This window comes from Mycteria americana, chromosome 1, assembly GCF_035582795.1.
Source record: "Mycteria americana isolate JAX WOST 10 ecotype Jacksonville Zoo and Gardens chromosome 1, USCA_MyAme_1.0, whole genome shotgun sequence".
Lineage (NCBI taxonomy): Eukaryota > Metazoa > Chordata > Aves > Ciconiiformes > Ciconiidae > Mycteria > Mycteria americana.
This window is the reverse complement of record NC_134365.1, coordinates 90045124-90063927: the sequence shown is the minus strand read 5'-3', so window position 1 is coordinate 90063927 and position 18804 is coordinate 90045124. Positions and strand designations below refer to the sequence as shown.

The 18804-nt window shown below is 40.7% G+C and overlaps 1 protein-coding gene across 5 annotated transcripts in view; it reads right to left on the bottom strand.

The window, feature by feature from the left end:
• WARS2 (tryptophanyl tRNA synthetase 2, mitochondrial) overlaps positions 1-18294 on the bottom strand; it is a 50741-nt gene extending 32447 nt beyond the window's left edge. For all 5 annotated transcript variants that reach the window (XR_012777077.1, XM_075511661.1, XM_075511639.1 and 2 more), the window contains exon 1: positions 18161-18294. Coding sequence is in view for 4 of the 5 variants with exons in the window: in XM_075511661.1 (XP_075367776.1) it covers positions 18161-18214 (54 nt within the window). In the remaining variant the exon portion in view is untranslated. The remainder of the gene's footprint in view (positions 1-18160) is intronic.
• Between the last annotated feature and the right edge of the window lie 510 nt (positions 18295-18804).

Here is an 18804-nt window from a genome sequence, read left to right as displayed (position 1 = left end):
GGGGAGTTCTGCCTGGTACCATGAAATCATGGGGCTGGAATGCACTTCAATGGAGCTGTTAGGTCAGGGGATGGGAGCTGTGTGCTTGAAAGTACTGGAGTTGGAAAAGGATAAAAACAAAAGGAGTGAAGACTTCCCAATGGAGCAGAGTGAAAGCCACAAGACATGCAGCTCTAACCCACAGGCACTCACTCATTCAGACATCTGTAGTAAGCACAGTGTGAGCCTGCTGTTCGTATGTTTAACTCTGTGTGGTGTGTGCACCTACACCAGTAGTGCTGTATGTTAATCTTCACTCCTGTGAAGAGTGTGGTATCTGACAGATGTTTTAACATCTATTATTTGTTTTCTCTCAATAAGACTTCTGCATGGCAATTCCAAACACCACAGTGCATTTCTCAGCAGCTTTTCTAAATGAAGCTTGGCCCAAAACCCATTAAGATTCAGGTGTCCTCCTACCTAGCTTCCTTCTTCACGACAAGATGAACAACTGCTGCTCCTTATACTGAAAAACTGTCAACATCCAAATGCTCTCAAATAATCAGGAATAAGTGTTACATTCTTGTCCCGGAACAGGATGGCTCAAGTCTGGCCCCGTCACCCTGCAGTACGGCCACATCCATTTTCAATGCAAAAGAGTATACTGGAAAAGATGATAGCTTCCAAAATCCAATGCTGCTCTCTTGGACCCAAGCAGAGCTTTTCTCATATGCCACACCTGTAGTAAGGGGAGCTACAATTGTCAAGGCCTCAATTCAGCAGTCAAAACCACACTCATTCCCTGCTCATGAGACAAATGTGCCAGAACTGGAGAACACACCAAAGTTGCTAGAGTTAAGGAAATCCTATCTGCATGTCTCCTTAAGACCATCACAAACAGCTTTATTTCTAAAAGAAAGAAGGCATTAACAGCATGCTTGTCTAATCAAAATAATTTTATGAAAGAATATTAATACAGTCAACTTGATGGTGTTCGGTTATACAGGGAAATGTATGTATAATAACATGAGAAAGTTGTGTATTAATGACACGGGCAAACTGACTTGAAGACCACTGAATCTTACATCTTTGAAGACCACCAAATCTTCAAAAGAAACATGCAAACTGCCTAAAATTTATATTCACAACAATCTACCAAAATAAAAATTCTTCAAAGAAAGGGGGACTAAAAAAATACAGCTACCTTAGATTGAGTTTCAGTTCGTTTTTTGCCCTTAGTGGGCCAAACTATTTTCACAGACTACACATAGTCAGCCATTCTGTATCAGAAAACAACATCTTTCACTATTTATAGGAAACCTGGAGAAGGAGGACAATCAATTTTCGGGGTTAAACTGTTCACCTCAGAAAGCAGATACAGGACTGTCTTGTCTGTTAAAGAGCACACAGAGAAGCTTCCAAGCTCTTCCGCAGCCCAGCAGCACTAAACCCTAAAAGCAGCTATGCAGTCCTTTGGATGCTGGTAGCTGTACATATTGCATTTCCAATTGTGTTTAAAAGCTTTTTGCAACCTCCAGAGCAGGATGCCATATGCTCCTTAAACCATCTGCAGCTGTAGAAAAAGTTTCACAATAAAGTTTCTCTATTTCATTCCATGACTTTCAGCTGACTCAAATTTACTTTGTTAATACCCTCTAATTTAGATATCTGTACAATTTGAGTACATATTACTCTGATGTATATATATAATTGATATTTAAACAACACAAGAGCTACAAGACCTCTTTAAAAAAGCTAAGGATCTACCCAGGCAAAACATTTACAAGCTTAAAAACTGAAATTAAAATATTAATAGTTACTTTAGAAAAACCTGTGAAAACATGTCTTAAAAATTAAATATTAGAGAGTCTGGAAAGTAAGAGTTCAAGATTCCTTTAAAAACAAGCATGGAAGTGTACAACTAACCATAATCTAGAATTGTTTTTCTGAACTAAAAGTCAAGTGGAAAGCAAAAGACAATCCCATTGCTGAAAGCATTTCATTGTATCACTGACCATAAAGTTACAGGGCTCCTACCATGAGCTCAGCACCACACCTGCAACATTTAAAATGGTAAGTCTCCCTTTGTTTATTAGTATAAGAAGCAACCTCTGCCTTCTTTAACATTATAGGAAGTTACCCTTTTTCATTTTATTTTTATTTTTTTGAAAGATTTTTAAGACTTCACCAGGAAGATTTTTTCTTGTTGTTGTTTTTAAATTGATCAGGATAAGCGCCAGGCAAACTAGAGCATGATACTCTCATCATACTGAAACACAAACCATGGATACAAAATACAGCTATTTGGAGAGGTAACTAGTGATCTGGGGAGCCTCAAATTGCATTCATTCAAAAGAAGAAACCAATTCAAGTCTCCGAAAGTGCTGAGAATCCACACTGAAAAGATCCATGCAGATCAAAACACCCCGTATCACTAGCCAATTCTTAGTATCCTGACTATACCTTTCATGTTTAGCTTTATGAATTCTGTGAGGGTTGAATACAAGTATTTACCTGTTGAATACATGTATTTGCCTGGCATGGTGAATAGAAAACTGCTTCTCAAATATGTAGTAAAATCAGTCATAATACAGTTGCTCCACTTCACAAAGTTACACAAATGAAAACAAGTGAAAGCATTCACAGGACTTAAGTTTTCAGAGCCTCTCTTCTTTATAACTCCACATAAATATTGCCATCATACACTTGAGATGACAACAGACAAGTTACAGTTATAAGGAAACCTTATCCCTTATAAACACTTTCATATCTTTGTGGGTTTTAAAAACAGAAAAAGCTAGCGTCCAGTCAAGGAGGTAGGAGAAAGCTGGCAATAGACAGACAGTTCTCAGGATTGCATAGGAAAACATTTATACAATTACATAAAAGTATACATACAAGTTGGGCTGGTTAGAGTCTGTTTTAGACCTATTATTTAACACAACAGACCACAAGATGATATTAATCCTGCCCTAGAAGTACAGAGGCAGTACATCTCAGCTTCTCAATCTACCCAGTGATGGGGGAGATGGACACTTACATTTTCAAGACTCCTACTAGCCAGATACAGAGGTATAAAAATCAACTCCCAAAGAGTATTTTGCTAATTGTATTCTTTGAGTAACTGAAGGCAAGGAGAAGGCTTCAGACCAATTAATTTATTTAGACTTTGATCATAAAGCTATCCAAGCAAGCTAACTGATGGGAGACAGGCTTATACCTCTCTCTATAATGTATCTAATAATATTTTCATCTTTACATTAAACAAAGACTTGCTCACAAGCTCACCTTTGGGCTGAAACATAAGCAAGAGATTTCAGACCTAAAAAAAAAAAAAGTTACGGAAAATTATGACAGTATTACAATAGCAGCAGTACAATAGCAGCTGCAACAGAAATCACCCCGCAACCCACAGTGGTGGTTACTATTCACATGCTATAGCATTTAGCCGGTCTGCTTTATTTTAACAGCTATTTAGTCAGGGTAGAACAGGTGAAGAGCCAAGTGAGATCTGCAGCATCAGAGCTAATTCTAAACACAGGTGGTGGGCCCAACAGAGAGAGCAGGAAGCCGACAGGAGAATCACTGCTGACATCTACGACAGGAAAGATTGATGGCTTCCCTCTCTAGTTTTCCCCACTGTGTAGGCACGCAGGGGGTGGGGGAAAGGGACGGAGAAGCCGCTGTGCTGGCGACATAACACTCCACACAGCCTCCACAGCACCAGCGCTGATTAATGAGACTGGAACGACTCAGGAAACGGCAAAGGATCATTCACAGACTTTGCTCTTCTTGTCATAATTTTATCTGTGGCGGTTCATTTAGCCCTAGTCATCCCAAACCGAAGCAAGTTCAAATTTGCCAGAGGAAAAGAAAATGTGAAAGTCAAAGGAAAGAAAGAGCAGCATTAAGCAAACACAGACATGAGTAAAACACACAAATTGGAAAACTTTAAATTTCAAACATGAGGATCCTCCCAACAGGGATGAAAAAGGGGGAAAAAAACCCAACCCAAACCCAAAAACTTGCTTCAACCTCAGAGACAAAAGAAATTCTTTGGCTGACAAAAGTCCCCAACCACTGCATCTTTTGCATCTGTCTATGATTTTTTTAAGTCCCTCATTAATACTTTGCAACTTCAAAGCTCTCATTGCTAAAATGGTATGTTCGTCTGTTAATCTTGGCTTAGCAAAACCTGTCTTCAGACAGCTATTAGCAGCAAAATGAAGGGAAACCAGACAAGTCAGATTTTACTAGCTAAAGCATAAATTTTAAAGCCTAATTGGGACAATTTAAGTGTTAATGTTATTAGAGATAGAAAAAAAAAATTGAAGGAAAAGGGAAACTTAGAAGCAGTCTAGATACTACAGACTTTGCTTCATTTATTGCTTTTTAAGTACTTACTTCTCCACAAACTTGCTGTAGAAACCTTTGAAACATGTTTATCTTGATCTGGTAATTCAATACATCAAATTCATCTGGTACAAACGGTATTTTATCATGCTTAATTCTTAAAATTAGGGATTAAAGAGCTACCATTAAATTCGAAAGAAACATATTTAGACCAGAGCAAGTTTTCAGATAAATAGCTTCTGAGAAAGGACTAACTCATTGCTCAGAAATGGAACTAAATTAAGATTTAAACAGCACTGCTTGGTACCCCTTTCTTGAATGTCAAATGCATTTATATTTAAGTAAGATTTTAATATTTATATTTAAAATGAGAAACACATTTAAAGGAGGAACATTTACAGCACATACTAACCCCACCCTATAAATTTAACTCTGCCCTCTAGGGCTAGCAAAAGAATACAGTATAACTGTGTTTGGGTTAGGCTGCCCTCTCATGCTGCCTTGTTAAAGATGACTAAGCAAATGGATCTTTTAATGTTATACGCTGCGTTCTGCAAATCTATTCTCTCATTTGCCTTTATGAGCTCCATGTGGCACTCAATGTGCTAGTGACAGCTGTAGTGACAGACACAAGGATTATCTACAGCAGGTTGCTGCAGTTCACACCACCACGCAACACAAGGTACCTCTGGACCCGAGGCAGCCACGGACCCTTCCCTCCCGCGCCCAGTGAAACAGGTTATACAAACTCTGGCTAGGGGACTTTTAAGCAGCCAGCAGTCTACAAAACAGAAGAGCTGACTCAAGTACTCTGCAGAGGTACTAGGACAAGAAGTGCTGACAGAGCGGGAAGGGTCTGTGCACAGTCAGTGAAGGAACCAAGCACTGGGTCGCCATGCAACCAACAGTGGTCACCAATCTTATTCTAAGCCACGATGTCGTCTTTAGCAAGGACACAGCCTGATAGTCTTTTTTTTTTTGCTGTGGTCCCTACAGTTTTCTGCATCAACTGGAAGGACAGCATGCTATGGCATCTGTTCAAAGGTGAGACATGCCCCAAGGAGGCGCAGTTACAGAGCAAGTCCAACACATGCTGACACATGCACTACTTCTGCACCTCCTGCTTTTCAAAGACATACACAGAACTGCAGTTAATAGTTTCAAATGGTCCAAGATAGGCAGCAGGCTATCAGCCTTAACCCTGCATTAACTATTCTCAAACCATTTACTTCCCTGTTTTTCAGCTAAGGCATAAAGCTTCTTCAGTCAAACTACCTAACCACAGACATTAACTGCAGGCCTTAACAGTCCATTTCACCCTGATTCAGTGAAAGGGTAAAGGACTTAATTACACTATGTTCCTACAACTACCTCACAAGTAAGGTGCTAAGAGATAAACCAAATTAATGACTCAGTGACAGGAGGCTGCAGCGGGAGCTAAGCATGCTGAACCATCAGCAGGAACGTTCTGGCCAGCCAGGCAAGGCATGAAGGTCACGCCAGTTCAGTACGTGCTGCTTCCAAATCCATTAGATGATGCACAGAATGCTCGAAGCTGAAAATGTGACAGTTACAGTACTGTAGGCATTGCTTGGAGAAAGTGGCACAAGGAAAAAGGAGAGGGAGCAGAGACACAGGCTTATTACACTGTGGAGAACACCCCTAAGACACAAATCCACAGAAAAACTACTTTACTGTTCATTGAACAATGTGGCTGAACCAGCAGCAACCAAACAATTAAAATTTGAGGGCACAGATGCCTTCTGGAAACAGTTCTTCAAAGCACCCACCAGGTCTGCCTTCCTCCTGATCCAGCTGCAGCCCTGTGGGCTGGCAGAAAGCACACTGGCACAGCAGCAATGGGCCAGGGAGCAAGCAGAGAACCTCACGCTCCACTCCAGGATCTCACCTAAGTGGAGTTACTCTGTATCAGTCAGCTTAACTTCAGTTCTTGGAAAAATATGGGAACAAATAAAGAACTTAGAAAAGATTACAGCTATAAATGGCAGACAGCAGTATTTCTCAAGAACTAGTGATGTCAGATCACTCTGATAACCTTCTATAGCACAAGAGATGCTAGAATGGAGAAGAAGTACTAAAGGTTATATGCTGATTTTCATTAAGTTCCAGTATCATCTCAGTTTCCCACAAGCTAGAGAAATAGCACCTAGAACATAATATATGCTGTGGGTGGAACTGGACAGAAAAAAAACGAAACAGCACTTATTGATGGCTTACAATGGTTGTGGAAAGATATACCAAATACAGTTTTACAGGGTTTTCTCTTGGGTCTGGTATTATTTAATATTTTAATATCATCAATAATCTGGATGATGAAATAAAGAGTATTCATTAAACCTGCAGATGACACAAAGGTGGAAGGATGATAAGGGCTCAAAATGATATTGACAAAGCGAAGAAACGGTCTGAAAAAACAGGATGCTATTTACCAGGCAAAAGTACATAGATCTATACAGAAAGGACTACTCAACTGCACAAACACAGGAAGGAAAATAGCTGTCCAGGCAACTACTGCTGAACAGGATCTGGGGTTTGTAACATTCTAGGTGGTGAGTATGAATCACTATCATGCTGCTGCAAAACCACCACTTTCATAAAATACAGCAAAAGTTGCACAGAAATATATGAATAGGATTAAAATCCAGAAAAGACAAAACAATTTACTCACCCTACTGAGGATGAGGGTGGCCTCAAGCTGGAGCACTGGGACATGTTTTAAGTCCTGTGTTTCAAAGGAATGGTAGAAAGAGGCCATAGAAATACAATCAAGTACAATGAGAGACCTCAGAAATGAGACTATGGAGGAAATCCTGAAAGAACTGAGGTTTAGTCTAGTAGAAGGAAGACTGTGGAGGGACAAGGTCTTAAACATGCCTTAAATATGTTGTCTTCTACATACGACTTTTGGGACCATGGTTAATAGGGTAAGAAACAATGAACTTAAGTTGCAGTAAGAAAGATTCGACCAGATGTAAAGAAAACCTTCCAACAGTAAGAAAAAGAAAACATTTCAGAAGAGTGGTTAGAGAGGTTCTTTATTAAAAAAAAAGGCAAACCAAAACACCGAGATGTGTTGATAAAGATGTAGGGGCAGCTAATTTTTATTTTGGGCTGGGGAAGCACCAGATCACCTCTAGTTGAGTCTCTTCTGGTCCTCTGAGCCTATGATCTTATATAGGCATGATTAAGGTCAAAGTGTGATAACCAAAGAGGATGGAAGAGAACTTAGAGTTCTATTTAGATAGGCTAGATCTCATGGCATTTCAAGATTCAAGTCTTCCTACCTGCATTTAAGAAAATTTAAGAATTGAGGCCTTTACACAGGTAGCAGCTGAATACTGACATGCTTTGAAAAACCATTCCATGTTGTCAAGAGGTGTAAAACACAGGTTAACATTTAATACTTGTAAACTGGTATATATCTACATTCAGAAGTGTACACTGCTTCAAGAGTTTTATTAAACTGATAGCAACAAGTGAAGAATTAGCACTCATTTTGCTACATGATACCAGCGTTAGTGTCAAAATGTAAAGAAAAGTTTATTGTACTTCTAAATTATAAATATAGGTTATTTGATATATGAAATGTTGATCTGCTTTTAAGTTAATAGATGAAACCATTTTAAGTACTGAAAACATCACAATGCTTAAAGCAAAACAAAACAAAAAGCTAAAGAATGCCCCCATAACTAAATACTTCCCTCCCAGAGAAATTAAAGAAGTTTTATGTTTTTGATCACAGTAGTATCCAAATCTTTTAAAAACATCTGATCACTCTTGCTCCTTCTCTGACCTCTAGCTGAGAGGTTATTATATTTTTTTATATATTTTGTTCAAGTGAGGAGTCTGCTTGCTACCAAGATTGCCCTATGGGATATAAACAAAGACTATCGACTTACATCTAGAGGGATGTTTTTTAAAAAATATTTTTTGTTTGGAATTACTATGTTTCTTCAGAATATTGTGCTAGAAACTCAAAGAGTAGTTCATTTCCTCTTCATTATTTTATTTGGCAATTTCCTGTAGCAAGGAAAAGTTGGCTTCATTTCACATGGAGCCAAAGTTAACACAGCTGTTCAAAAACTTTCACCTTGTGGCCACTGCCTGAAATTCATCTCAGGTGAAAAGGAAAGTTTTAAAACCACCTGATGGCTGTTGAGAGGCCTTAAGAGGTGGAAGTCTCAGTAAATTCCCTAATGGTGCACACAGGCACAAAGAAAATGCTACAGCTGGTCCTCCTTGTCTATCTGACAGCTGAAGAGAATTCTATCAATTTAAATATTTTAGACATAATAATCATACTTGTATCAGGGACTTCTACAGAATTTTAAAAACTTTTTCTGAAGACAGACAATACTCATAGACTACCGTTAAACTGTTTTTATCTGTGCACGTTGGTCCTGAAATCACCAGGCTGGGCTGTTTCCACAGGAAGGACAAACAATGGATGAGGAATGGATGAGGGGGACAGAGAGGTTCATTTGTGCTCAGGTCTTGCCCTCCAAGAGGATGTAGCCAAGCATGTTCCTGTGTCCAGGAGCACAGAAGCTCATCTGGATGCCCTAGTTTAGATACAAGCACTGACCCCAAAAAGTAAACGGTCAATAAAAGCTATATTATCTTCCTAAGGAATTTAATCCAAGGTTGAAGATAGGATGAGTGTAGTGTCTGTATTTCCATTGAACAAGCAGAGTGAATTTACAACTGAAGTTTTCTGTATACAGAGCAAATTCTTTGCTTACATGAGAGGAAGTTCTTCTAGGATTGATCTCTAATGTGCACCAGCATCTTCAGTCACTAGTAGAATAAAAAGCTGCTCAAAAAAGTCTGCCCCTTGGTCACTAACATCTAAGGAATGTAAAACCAAAAGCAATACAGGTAAGGATTTGTAGCAGCACAGTTAAGGGTTATCACGTTTGAGACCTAAAGCACGTAGAAGTTCATAGAACATTACCTGTGAGACTAGAACAGCCACAGCACATGTCACCCAAGTCACAGCAAACTGTAGCACAGTCCCGCTTATTACAGAATCACAGAATCACAGAATCATATAGGTTGGAAAAGACCTTTAAGATCATCGAGTCCAACCATAAACCTAACACTGCCAAAAACCACCACTACACCATATCCCTAAGTACCTCATCCAACCGTCCTTTAAATACCTCCAGGGATGGCGACTCAACCACTTCCCTGGGCAGTCTGTTCCAATGCTTGATAACCCTCTCGGTGAAGAAAAATTTCCTAATATCCAGTCTAAACCTCCCCTGGCGCAACTTGAGGCCATTTCCTCTTGTCCTATCACTTGTTACCTGGGAGAAGAGACCGACCCCCACCTCTCTACAACCTCCTTTCAGGTAGTTTCATCTTATTACACATATTGAGCCCAGAAATGTCAAATGAAAAGTTCCCTAGTTCGTGTGTGACACTCACTGCTTTGTTTTAAAGATGAGCCCTCCCTTGCTAACTTACCTGTATTATTCAAACTGGCCCACAGGAAACCAGGCAAATTACCAACTCTCAATTTGGATGTACCCTTTGGAGTACATCAGTGTAAAAGAAGCCGAGTGTTTGTACTGCAGGTATCCAAGAGATGTGTAATTTTTCTTTGAGTACTGGCAAGTATTCTACTAGAGACTTACAATCAATGTTGCATGGCCAACTGTAAAAATGTCCCTCTGAAGGGAGTGACAGCACCTTTGGCTGTTCTGACCTGGCTTAATGCTTGATAAACATGCAAAGTGCTGACATTGCTTTAACTCTGCAAAGATCTCAAACATGGCTATCTTCCAGAAAAACAAAACAAAACAAAAAAACCCCCCAACAGTGGAAATGTATGAAGAGCAGAATGTGTACTCATTCTTGGTGGCAGCAATTACATGGGCTAATTTGTTGCCAGCAGAGACGCAAAATGAGATTTAGTCAGGAATTCAGAGGGCTGGACCCCTCATTCCCTTTACATAAGCAACAAAGAGGCTTTTAAATGTTTGAAACTGTTTTGTTCTTCCATGCAAATGGAAAGCACCCTATGGATGCCTATTAAGTAAAGTCTTTCCACATCTTGGCAAGTATGTGATTTCAAGAAAAATATTTGCAAAATTGATAACCCAATTCAAGCAGAAGTCCAAGATCACCTTTGAAAAAAACTTTGATGCGGCTATAAAAAGATTGTATTCAGGAAGGATAGCATAATGTGGTTCTGTCATCAAAAGTTTGTACCTCCCCATATTTCTTTGCTGTTGTTAATGTAAAAATTAATGCTGGTAAGCAGAAAAGTGAATGCCCATGAGACCTAGGATTAAGACAGAATTCCTGAAAAGAACTGATCCTGCTGTTGGATAAGCTCAAAAGAGGCCATTTAGCAATCTCGCTGCCAAAGGACAGGGATATTAGAGTATCTACAAGTGTGAAAGCAAGTGACAAAAATACTTGCTATGTGAATCTTTGGTGAGATCATCAGGAAGCCTGGAGTCTTTTATTAACATGGAAATGTTCCTATATCTTTTCCAAGGCACAGCTAACATGGGAGATTCCAAAGTCAGAACTATGCACCTGGCAAAAGGAAAAAAGATGATGGTGAGCCTAGGAAGTTGTGAAGATGCTAGCAATTCAATTTTTTTGAATGCTGGCCAACAACCTTCTAAATGAGATTAATAGTTCAGCATCCAGGTTGTGAGGAGGATACCATGAAGACCAAGGTGATATATTTGATTGTCACTGAGTGTATGTGACTAGAAACGACAGTGATGGGATTCAAAACCACATATACTCCACCTGTCAGAGTGGGAGTGTGTATAAAATTTCATCTCACTTTAGCTTCTGAATACTTCTGGGAATTAGAAGAGTTATACAGGAGCTCTGAGCCTCAAAAATGGAAACTTAGCACTATCCAACCCTGGGATCTTTCTGCACAGGAACATAAATATTGACACCCACCTAAGTAGGTGAACTAGATGGGCTTACCCTACTTTGAAATATCAACACAAAGCACTTAATTCACCTTCTAATGCGTACTGTAAGGCTCCAAACTCCTTATCTATAAACAAGGAAATCTAAACAAAAAAATTTCCTAGTCTGTACAGTTATGAAAGTGCCATCTAAATACAAATGAAGCATAGCAGGGTTTTACCTGCCTGGTTATGAAGATAACAGCTTCCTGGTAGTAGTTCATAACATGACCTATGTGCAACACCATGAAAATTGAGGAAATCTCTATTAGTGCTCCCTCCACACAACACTAATTCTTCATTCAGATATCATGCAGACATCACCGAGGCAATCAGGTAAACTTCACCTTTCCATTACCTCTGCCAGCTCCAAGAAGCAGAAGCAAGCCCTAGCATAATTCAAAGAACTCAAAGTTAAAAGTAAAAGCAGACATTTCATTTCTGGTAGCAATCAAATTTCAGCACAAGAATGAGGGAAATTAAAAAGTAAGTATACATACTTCATTGTATATTTGTGTGTGTGTGTGTATACATATATACAAATACATATCTATTTCCTTTCCCTTGCAGTGAGAACTTCAGTGCACTCTCAAGGTGGACATCTCTGGGGGAAAAAAATGTATTTAATCCTGTCCAGTGGATACATAGATTTGCCTGATACAACAGAAAATTATAAAATCTGCTACGTGATTTATCTGAGTTGGGGACTCCAGAAATGGTATTGTTACAGTCAACGGCTCAAATAATGAAAAGCAAAACAATTTCAATCCACTACTTACAAACTTGGCAGAGCTCAAAAAATATATGATCTAAGGTGACTTAACTGACTTAATGTTTAGGGGTTTTCTTCACTTCAACTTCTGATCCTACTGTAATTTGATTCAACTCCACAAAATGTTTGTTCATCTAACCCTAGAGTCCCAGCATAAACCACAACTTGTGTCATGGAAAAAGTAATTGTTGAATGTCTAGAATAGCACTTGCTGTATTAGTAAATGGAAATTCTATCTGCCAATGAAACAGCATTAAAATAAGACCCCCAGTCTGTGGTTTAGAGACAGAGGTGATCCACTACAGACTGTACCATTCACAGTATGTTTGTCCAACATATGCACCGGAGAAATTTACACAAAACTTCAATATCCAGGACTGCCAGAGTAGCATCTTTCATTAAACTCACTGTACAAAAACAAGTTAATAAAAACAGAAGTCTCTCAAGAGAAAAAACAGGCTCAGCCAAGAGAGTGAAAGCAAGGGCCAGAGGGGGAAAGAATGGTGGGACTCTACCCAAGCCCTGCCAAGATGCCAGAATAAAGGGCTGTTTCCTGCTAAAACAATCTACATTTGCCAGGCTTTATTGTTAGAACTCCATTATGGAAATGAATAGGACCCGTTCACGCTTCAAAGATCCTTCATTTGTCTACAATGGGGGCTCTCTCCTGTGCAGCTACAACAGTGGCCAAAATCCACTAGAGACAAGGCATTAAGCAAGGCAGATTAGGAGAAGCCTCTCTACGACTGAAAGGTCTAATAAATCTGTGTGGAAATCTGAGTTCTCTCAAACCCAGTGAAGACCCAAGACATGTATATTCTCACTGCATACTAACTTCAGCTCTGAAAATGACACACAAGCTAATGGTTTCATTCTGGCATAGAGAACGCTTCCAATGCTTTATCTGAAAGATAAGCCAGTTTCCCTAGAGGATTAAACGTAAGTTATTTAGTGATTAAAATAAAGACAAATGACTGATTAGGAAAGACTTCCATTCCAACGTGGATAGGAGACACTACAGGTTTAATCCAAAGGCTGGAACATGTTTCTAAATCCAGCTGATTTCAGGAAGAGTTGGGTAACTAAATAACTTCTAGCATCTGTGCCCAACAACAACAGTCAAAAAAAGTTAAAAGTCCGGAAAACAGGAAAACAGGAAATTAAGGAAAAAAAAATAAACCACGGTACCAATTTCTACACGAGTCCACATAGAGGCTGCTTGTATGTGGAAAGCATTTCTCAAGTCACTTCAATCTTTCCTAAAGGTGCTGTAGATTACAACATACTGAACAACCCCACACTGGACACCAGGAAACAGCATGGGTCTTTGCTGTCTAACAGGTATTTGCATGTCCAGCTTTTTTTTCCTCAGTCAAAAGCACTTTGCTACCTCCAACCTTCATGCTCTCTAGAAGAAAGAGATGCTACACTGGGGACTGTCACAATCATAAATCCAAGGCAAGCACTTAAAAATCTGTCTGCTCATCCATCAATCTCAGCACATGACTGCCTGGATAGACATTCTGAAGTTGACCTGCTGCAGTAACCTGTGTATGTGTGCAGCTTGTTACATGCACCTGGGGACTCACTTCATCAATGGTTGACAAAGTGACCCCTATGCGACAGCAACAAATTCAAGATGGGAACATGGATGCTTTTAAAGTGTTTGCATTTCATTCATAACACATCTGAATGATACTAAAAATTGAGCTCTCTCTCCCACTATAGTTTTAACTACAATCTTTGAAATCCTTAAGGATTAGGGCCTGGTAATTTCAGTTACTTCCTTTCTCTGGAACCCATATGGTAACTATAGCTAAAAACATTCAAGATTAGATTTGCAATCTGGGAAAAAGCATTTTAATAGTCTCCTCCAAAACAACCTTTCAATTTTTATCTAACTGCCTTTTTCACAGCCATCTTCATTAAAAAATACGAAATATGACTGGTCATTAACATGAATAGCACAGTAACAATGGAGTGATCAGGTGGCCTGAATACAGAAAGAACAATACTTACTTAAAAAATGAATCAAATTTCATCAGAGCCAACCAGTCTGAAGATCTCTTCTTAAAGTACTGAGAATACTGGCCAGAATCATTGAGGTTCACAGAGGCCTAGCAAAGTATTAGAAGACCAAAAAAGGACAAATGTCATTCCTGTCTCCAAAAATACAGGAAAAGAGGAGCAGTCTGGGAGGTAGTCTGCTTAGCATCAATTCTCAGTGAACAGAAAACATCTTTTGCAATTCCCTAGAAGATAACCAGAGGAAAACAACAGCAAACATGGATTTGTTAAGAGCAAAGCATGCTGGATAAGTCTAACTTTGACCTTGAGACCCATTAGGCTGTCACAGTAGAGGAAGAAGCAGTAAATGTGTCTTGATTTTAGCACCACCTTTGGTCACAAACTGTAAAGCAACCCAGAGAAACTACCTACAGGGATCTATACTGTGGCATTTTTTCATATACATGAACTCAGGTAAAGACAGAGGAACATTCCTAAATGAGCTGCTAAGATTACCAACATGTTGGCTAAGATTCCTTGGATGTGAAGGTCTCATACTTGCAGTGGTCCTGACTAAACATTCACCAGAGAAGTCTTCTGTGCAGCACTCACTGAGAGGTAAAATAATCATCCATGGGACTGTGGGACTCAAACCAATCTTTGTATCTCAAGGCTATTTCAAACCATACAAACTTTGTATGACTCTGTGCTGGTTTTGGCTGGGATAGAGTTAATTTTCTTCATAGTAGCTAGTATGGGGCTATGTTTTGGATTGGTGCTGGAAACAGTGTTGATAATACAGAGATGTTTTTGTTATTGCTGAGCAGTGCTTACACAGAGTCAAGGCCTTTTCCACTCCTCATACCAGCCCACCAGCGAGCAGGCTGGGGGTGCACAAGAAGGTGGGAGGGGACACAGGCAGGGACAGCGGACTCCAACTGACCAAAGGGATATCCCATACCATATTATGTCATACTCAGCATATAAAGCTGGGGGAAGAAGGAAGCGGGGGACATTTGGAGTGATGGTGTTTGTCTTCCCAAGTAACGGTTATGCATGACGGAGCCCTGCTTTCCTGGAGATGGCTGAACACCTGCCTGCTGATGGGAAGTAGTGAATGAATTCCTTGTTTTGCTTTGCTTGCACTCATGGCTTTTGCTTTACTTATTATACTGTCTTTATCTCAACCCATGAGTTGTCTCACCCAAAATATAATTAATCTCTCAAAAAAAAGTTACTTTCTTCTTAACCATATACATTATGTCTACATATTCTAGTTGTGTACTAGAAATACGTACAACAAAAAGTATAGAGGAACTTTTCCACAGCATGATAAATCCAGCATAACGATGAACTGTGCGCTACAGTGAAACAAAGCTGAAACCACAGAAATTACATCTTCTAATAACTATGACGGCATTAACAAATACTTAAACACCAAAACTATAAGGGTGTCAGTAGATATATACTGCTCGAGCTTGAAGACAAACACATTTCCAGCTTGAAATTTGAATATTCCTCATTAGCACACAGCAAATACATGATCTGTTCCAAGCTCTCTGCCATAACAGTTGAACTACTCTGAAGTGTCTGGCAACAGGAACAGCATAAATTAGGAAGTCAGGTTTTTTTCTTCAATTCTTTTGAAGAAGCACTGAAGTACCACTTCAATTCCAGTGCAATTCTTTCCAGATAGACATAAGAGGGCACTTAAAGTGAGAGAGGAAAGTGACAAAAGCCCACAGCCTATTGGACTTGCAAATTTAAAATCAGAGAAACAAATTACTATTGTTATTTGGGGGCGGGCAGTATGAAGTTACATAACCAACACTAACTTTGGGCTTCTTGTTTTTTAAATTAAAACATTTAAAGAATAAGAGGAAGGAAGTACATTCTCAGACCCATCACATCTAAAGGACATCAGGTAACAGTAACCAGGTGACAAAGCACCTGATGAGTAATCTTGATCTGATGGGCCACGCACAGGTGGCAAAGAAGTTTATGTCAGAGCTAATATTAAGATATAACAGAGCCAAGTTCACTCAGAGCAGATTTCTCTATTACACAAGATAAACCAGAATCCTTTGCTAGAAGAATGAAGGCAGGGGAGGGTACCTGCTAGGATACTGAATGGATCCCAAAGAGCCACTATGAGTAGCTGGAAAGATAAGCATATACAAACCCTTTCAATATTTTTCAAGGAACTTTGCAGTTCTTGTTCTAAAAATAAAGAGTGGTTTGAAGCATCTTTGCAAGATCTGCATGTTGTTTGCTTTGGCAAACGTATTACAGGGACAGTGTAACTGTTCAAATTTTAAGTGTTAAAAACCTAGAAAGATTTAGGTACACATAAGTGAAATGAAATCAAAGCACCTAAAGGAATGGAAACACCCAACAAATTATTGACTGTGCCATGTCAAGACTCTTTAGGTCTTCTGCATGGTTAAAATTCAAAGTAGTCTTATACACAAATGCTGAAACAAAAAATATAAGCGGAAACCTTACCTCTGCCTCATAGTAACACCTAGTAGGAAGCATACAGTTACTAAGTAAAATATCGGTTATGAAAGGAAAGTTTCATATGGGATAACAGCTTCTCCCTCTTTCCCTCTCACTCTACCTCCTCAATAGAAAGGGCAGAATGAAGGTCATTTGCATACTATTAGCTGTCTTGATAAGTAACTAAAATATGCCTTAATTTCTTAAGTTTAACCTTAAAAATCCTAGTTCTGAAATAACTCAAACATTCCTGCAACTTGTACTTTACCCAGACTCACCACTATATACACTAACTTTTTGTGTATTAGTGTATGTTTTAGACTGAAATTCTCAGAATAACCACTCCATGGTTGATGGTAACAGAATTCAGTTGCTGCAAGGTCACAGACAGCAAGGATAACACCAAGAAACTGAAAGCCATCTTTGATCTTCTGCTTATCCTGTTTCTCCTCACAAGGAACATGAGACACATCTACACTGACACGCATTCTGGATAAAGTGTTCCATTATAGAAACATAGCATACCGTTCAGGATTTGGATGATACACAAACATAAGCATGATTTTCATGAAAAAGCCAATTGTCCAGCTAAGAGAAACAAACATTCACCAAAATGATGCAACATTAGTATTATTGTCATCAGATTATTTTAATAAATCATTCTTCTACTAATTTTAAAAACAAGACTACAAGCTACATAAAAATTTGGATTGGTAAGGCAAATAATTTATAGACAGAAAACTTTATGAAGGAGGTTGCCTACAATCACATGCTCGTTGAATGTATTCCTAGCTGAGTTGGCTGATTGCTTAGAGTATCTTCCCAGATACAATCAATGCAATCAATCGCTCCTTTATTTCAATTTCGTAATGCAGGGGGGAGGCAAGTTCCTGTTCCTTATGGTTACAATGAAAACCCCAAATGCGTTAAGCAAATTTAACTACTACCCACCACAACTGTCTACATACCAAGGCAGAGGGTTGACATACATCCTCTAACTAATGTTCAGACACCTATGCGGGTTTTTTTTCTGCTGGAAAAGACAAGAGTTTGTAGCCTGTAGGTACATTTAAAATCGGAAGGCAGTGCTCTAGGGAAAAAGTAAAGACCAACGTTGAATAACGTCCAGCGGTACCTCAGCACTTGAACGACCACCAAGACACCGAACAGGCGCGGCAGGAGCTGACGCTGCGCCCCCACGCCTCACTTGCTGGCTCAGGCCTCCCTCTCTCCCGTGCCCCTAAACCCCGTGTGCCCCGCGGAGTAAAAGCCCCTACGCCCAAGAGGCTCCACAGACAACCAGCTGGAAAGTAGGAAGGACGGGGCAGACAACGGCGGCGTGATGGGCGGCAGGAGCTCACAGCACCCGCCCCGGCCCGGCCCGGCCTGGCCTGGCCTAGCCCCCCCCTGCGCCCCCGCGGCCCCCGCCGGCGCGGCGCCCGCCGCCCCGGCCGCCTCATCACGCATGCGCGGAGCCAGCCCGCTGCACGGGGGGCGGGTTGACGGTTGGGCCGGCCCAACCGGAGAGACCGGGAGGGGACCCCGCGCCCCACGCGGGACGGGGGAAGTGTCCCAGGCCGGTTACCTGGCCGAGGGTCCCGCGGTGCAGGGCCCGGATCAATCCACTCGGTGTCGCCATGGCAAAGGCGGGAAGGAGTGGGGGGGAAGGGAAACAGGGCAGAAGGCCGGAAGGATCAGCGCATGCGCTCAGCAGCGCGTTCGCCGCCATCCGGAATGCGCATACGCAGTCCCGGAGTGGCAGGTTGAGGACACGGCCGCCGGGAGGGGAGTGGTTATATGGCAGCCGAGCGCCGCGGAGGAGGGTGGGGTTGTCAGCTCTGCTTTGCCCGTGGTGCAGGCGGCAGCCTATTGCCTCTCTTTTTTTCACGGGTCCTGCCTCATGTGCAGGTTCCCCTTGAAACTTGCCCTTCTCAGCAGTGTATGTCCCCCCCGCCCCTGTATAACCTCCGAGGTCTCCCCGACCCCTGCTCCCCTCAGGCCGCTTGACTGCACCCGGCAGCTTTTCCACCAAGAGATCCGCAGGCGGAGCCCTACTTGAAGATAACCCGCCTCTGCTCGTCTCGCTCCTCTTTACTCGTCAAACTATCTAAAGTCAATCCCCACAGAAAACCCTGAAAAGTGTCACTCTGCCCTGAATCTACTCTGCTTTGTGCCAAAGCAGCTCTTTTCATCTTTCACCCCTGACATGATGCATCTTCAAATCCGGTC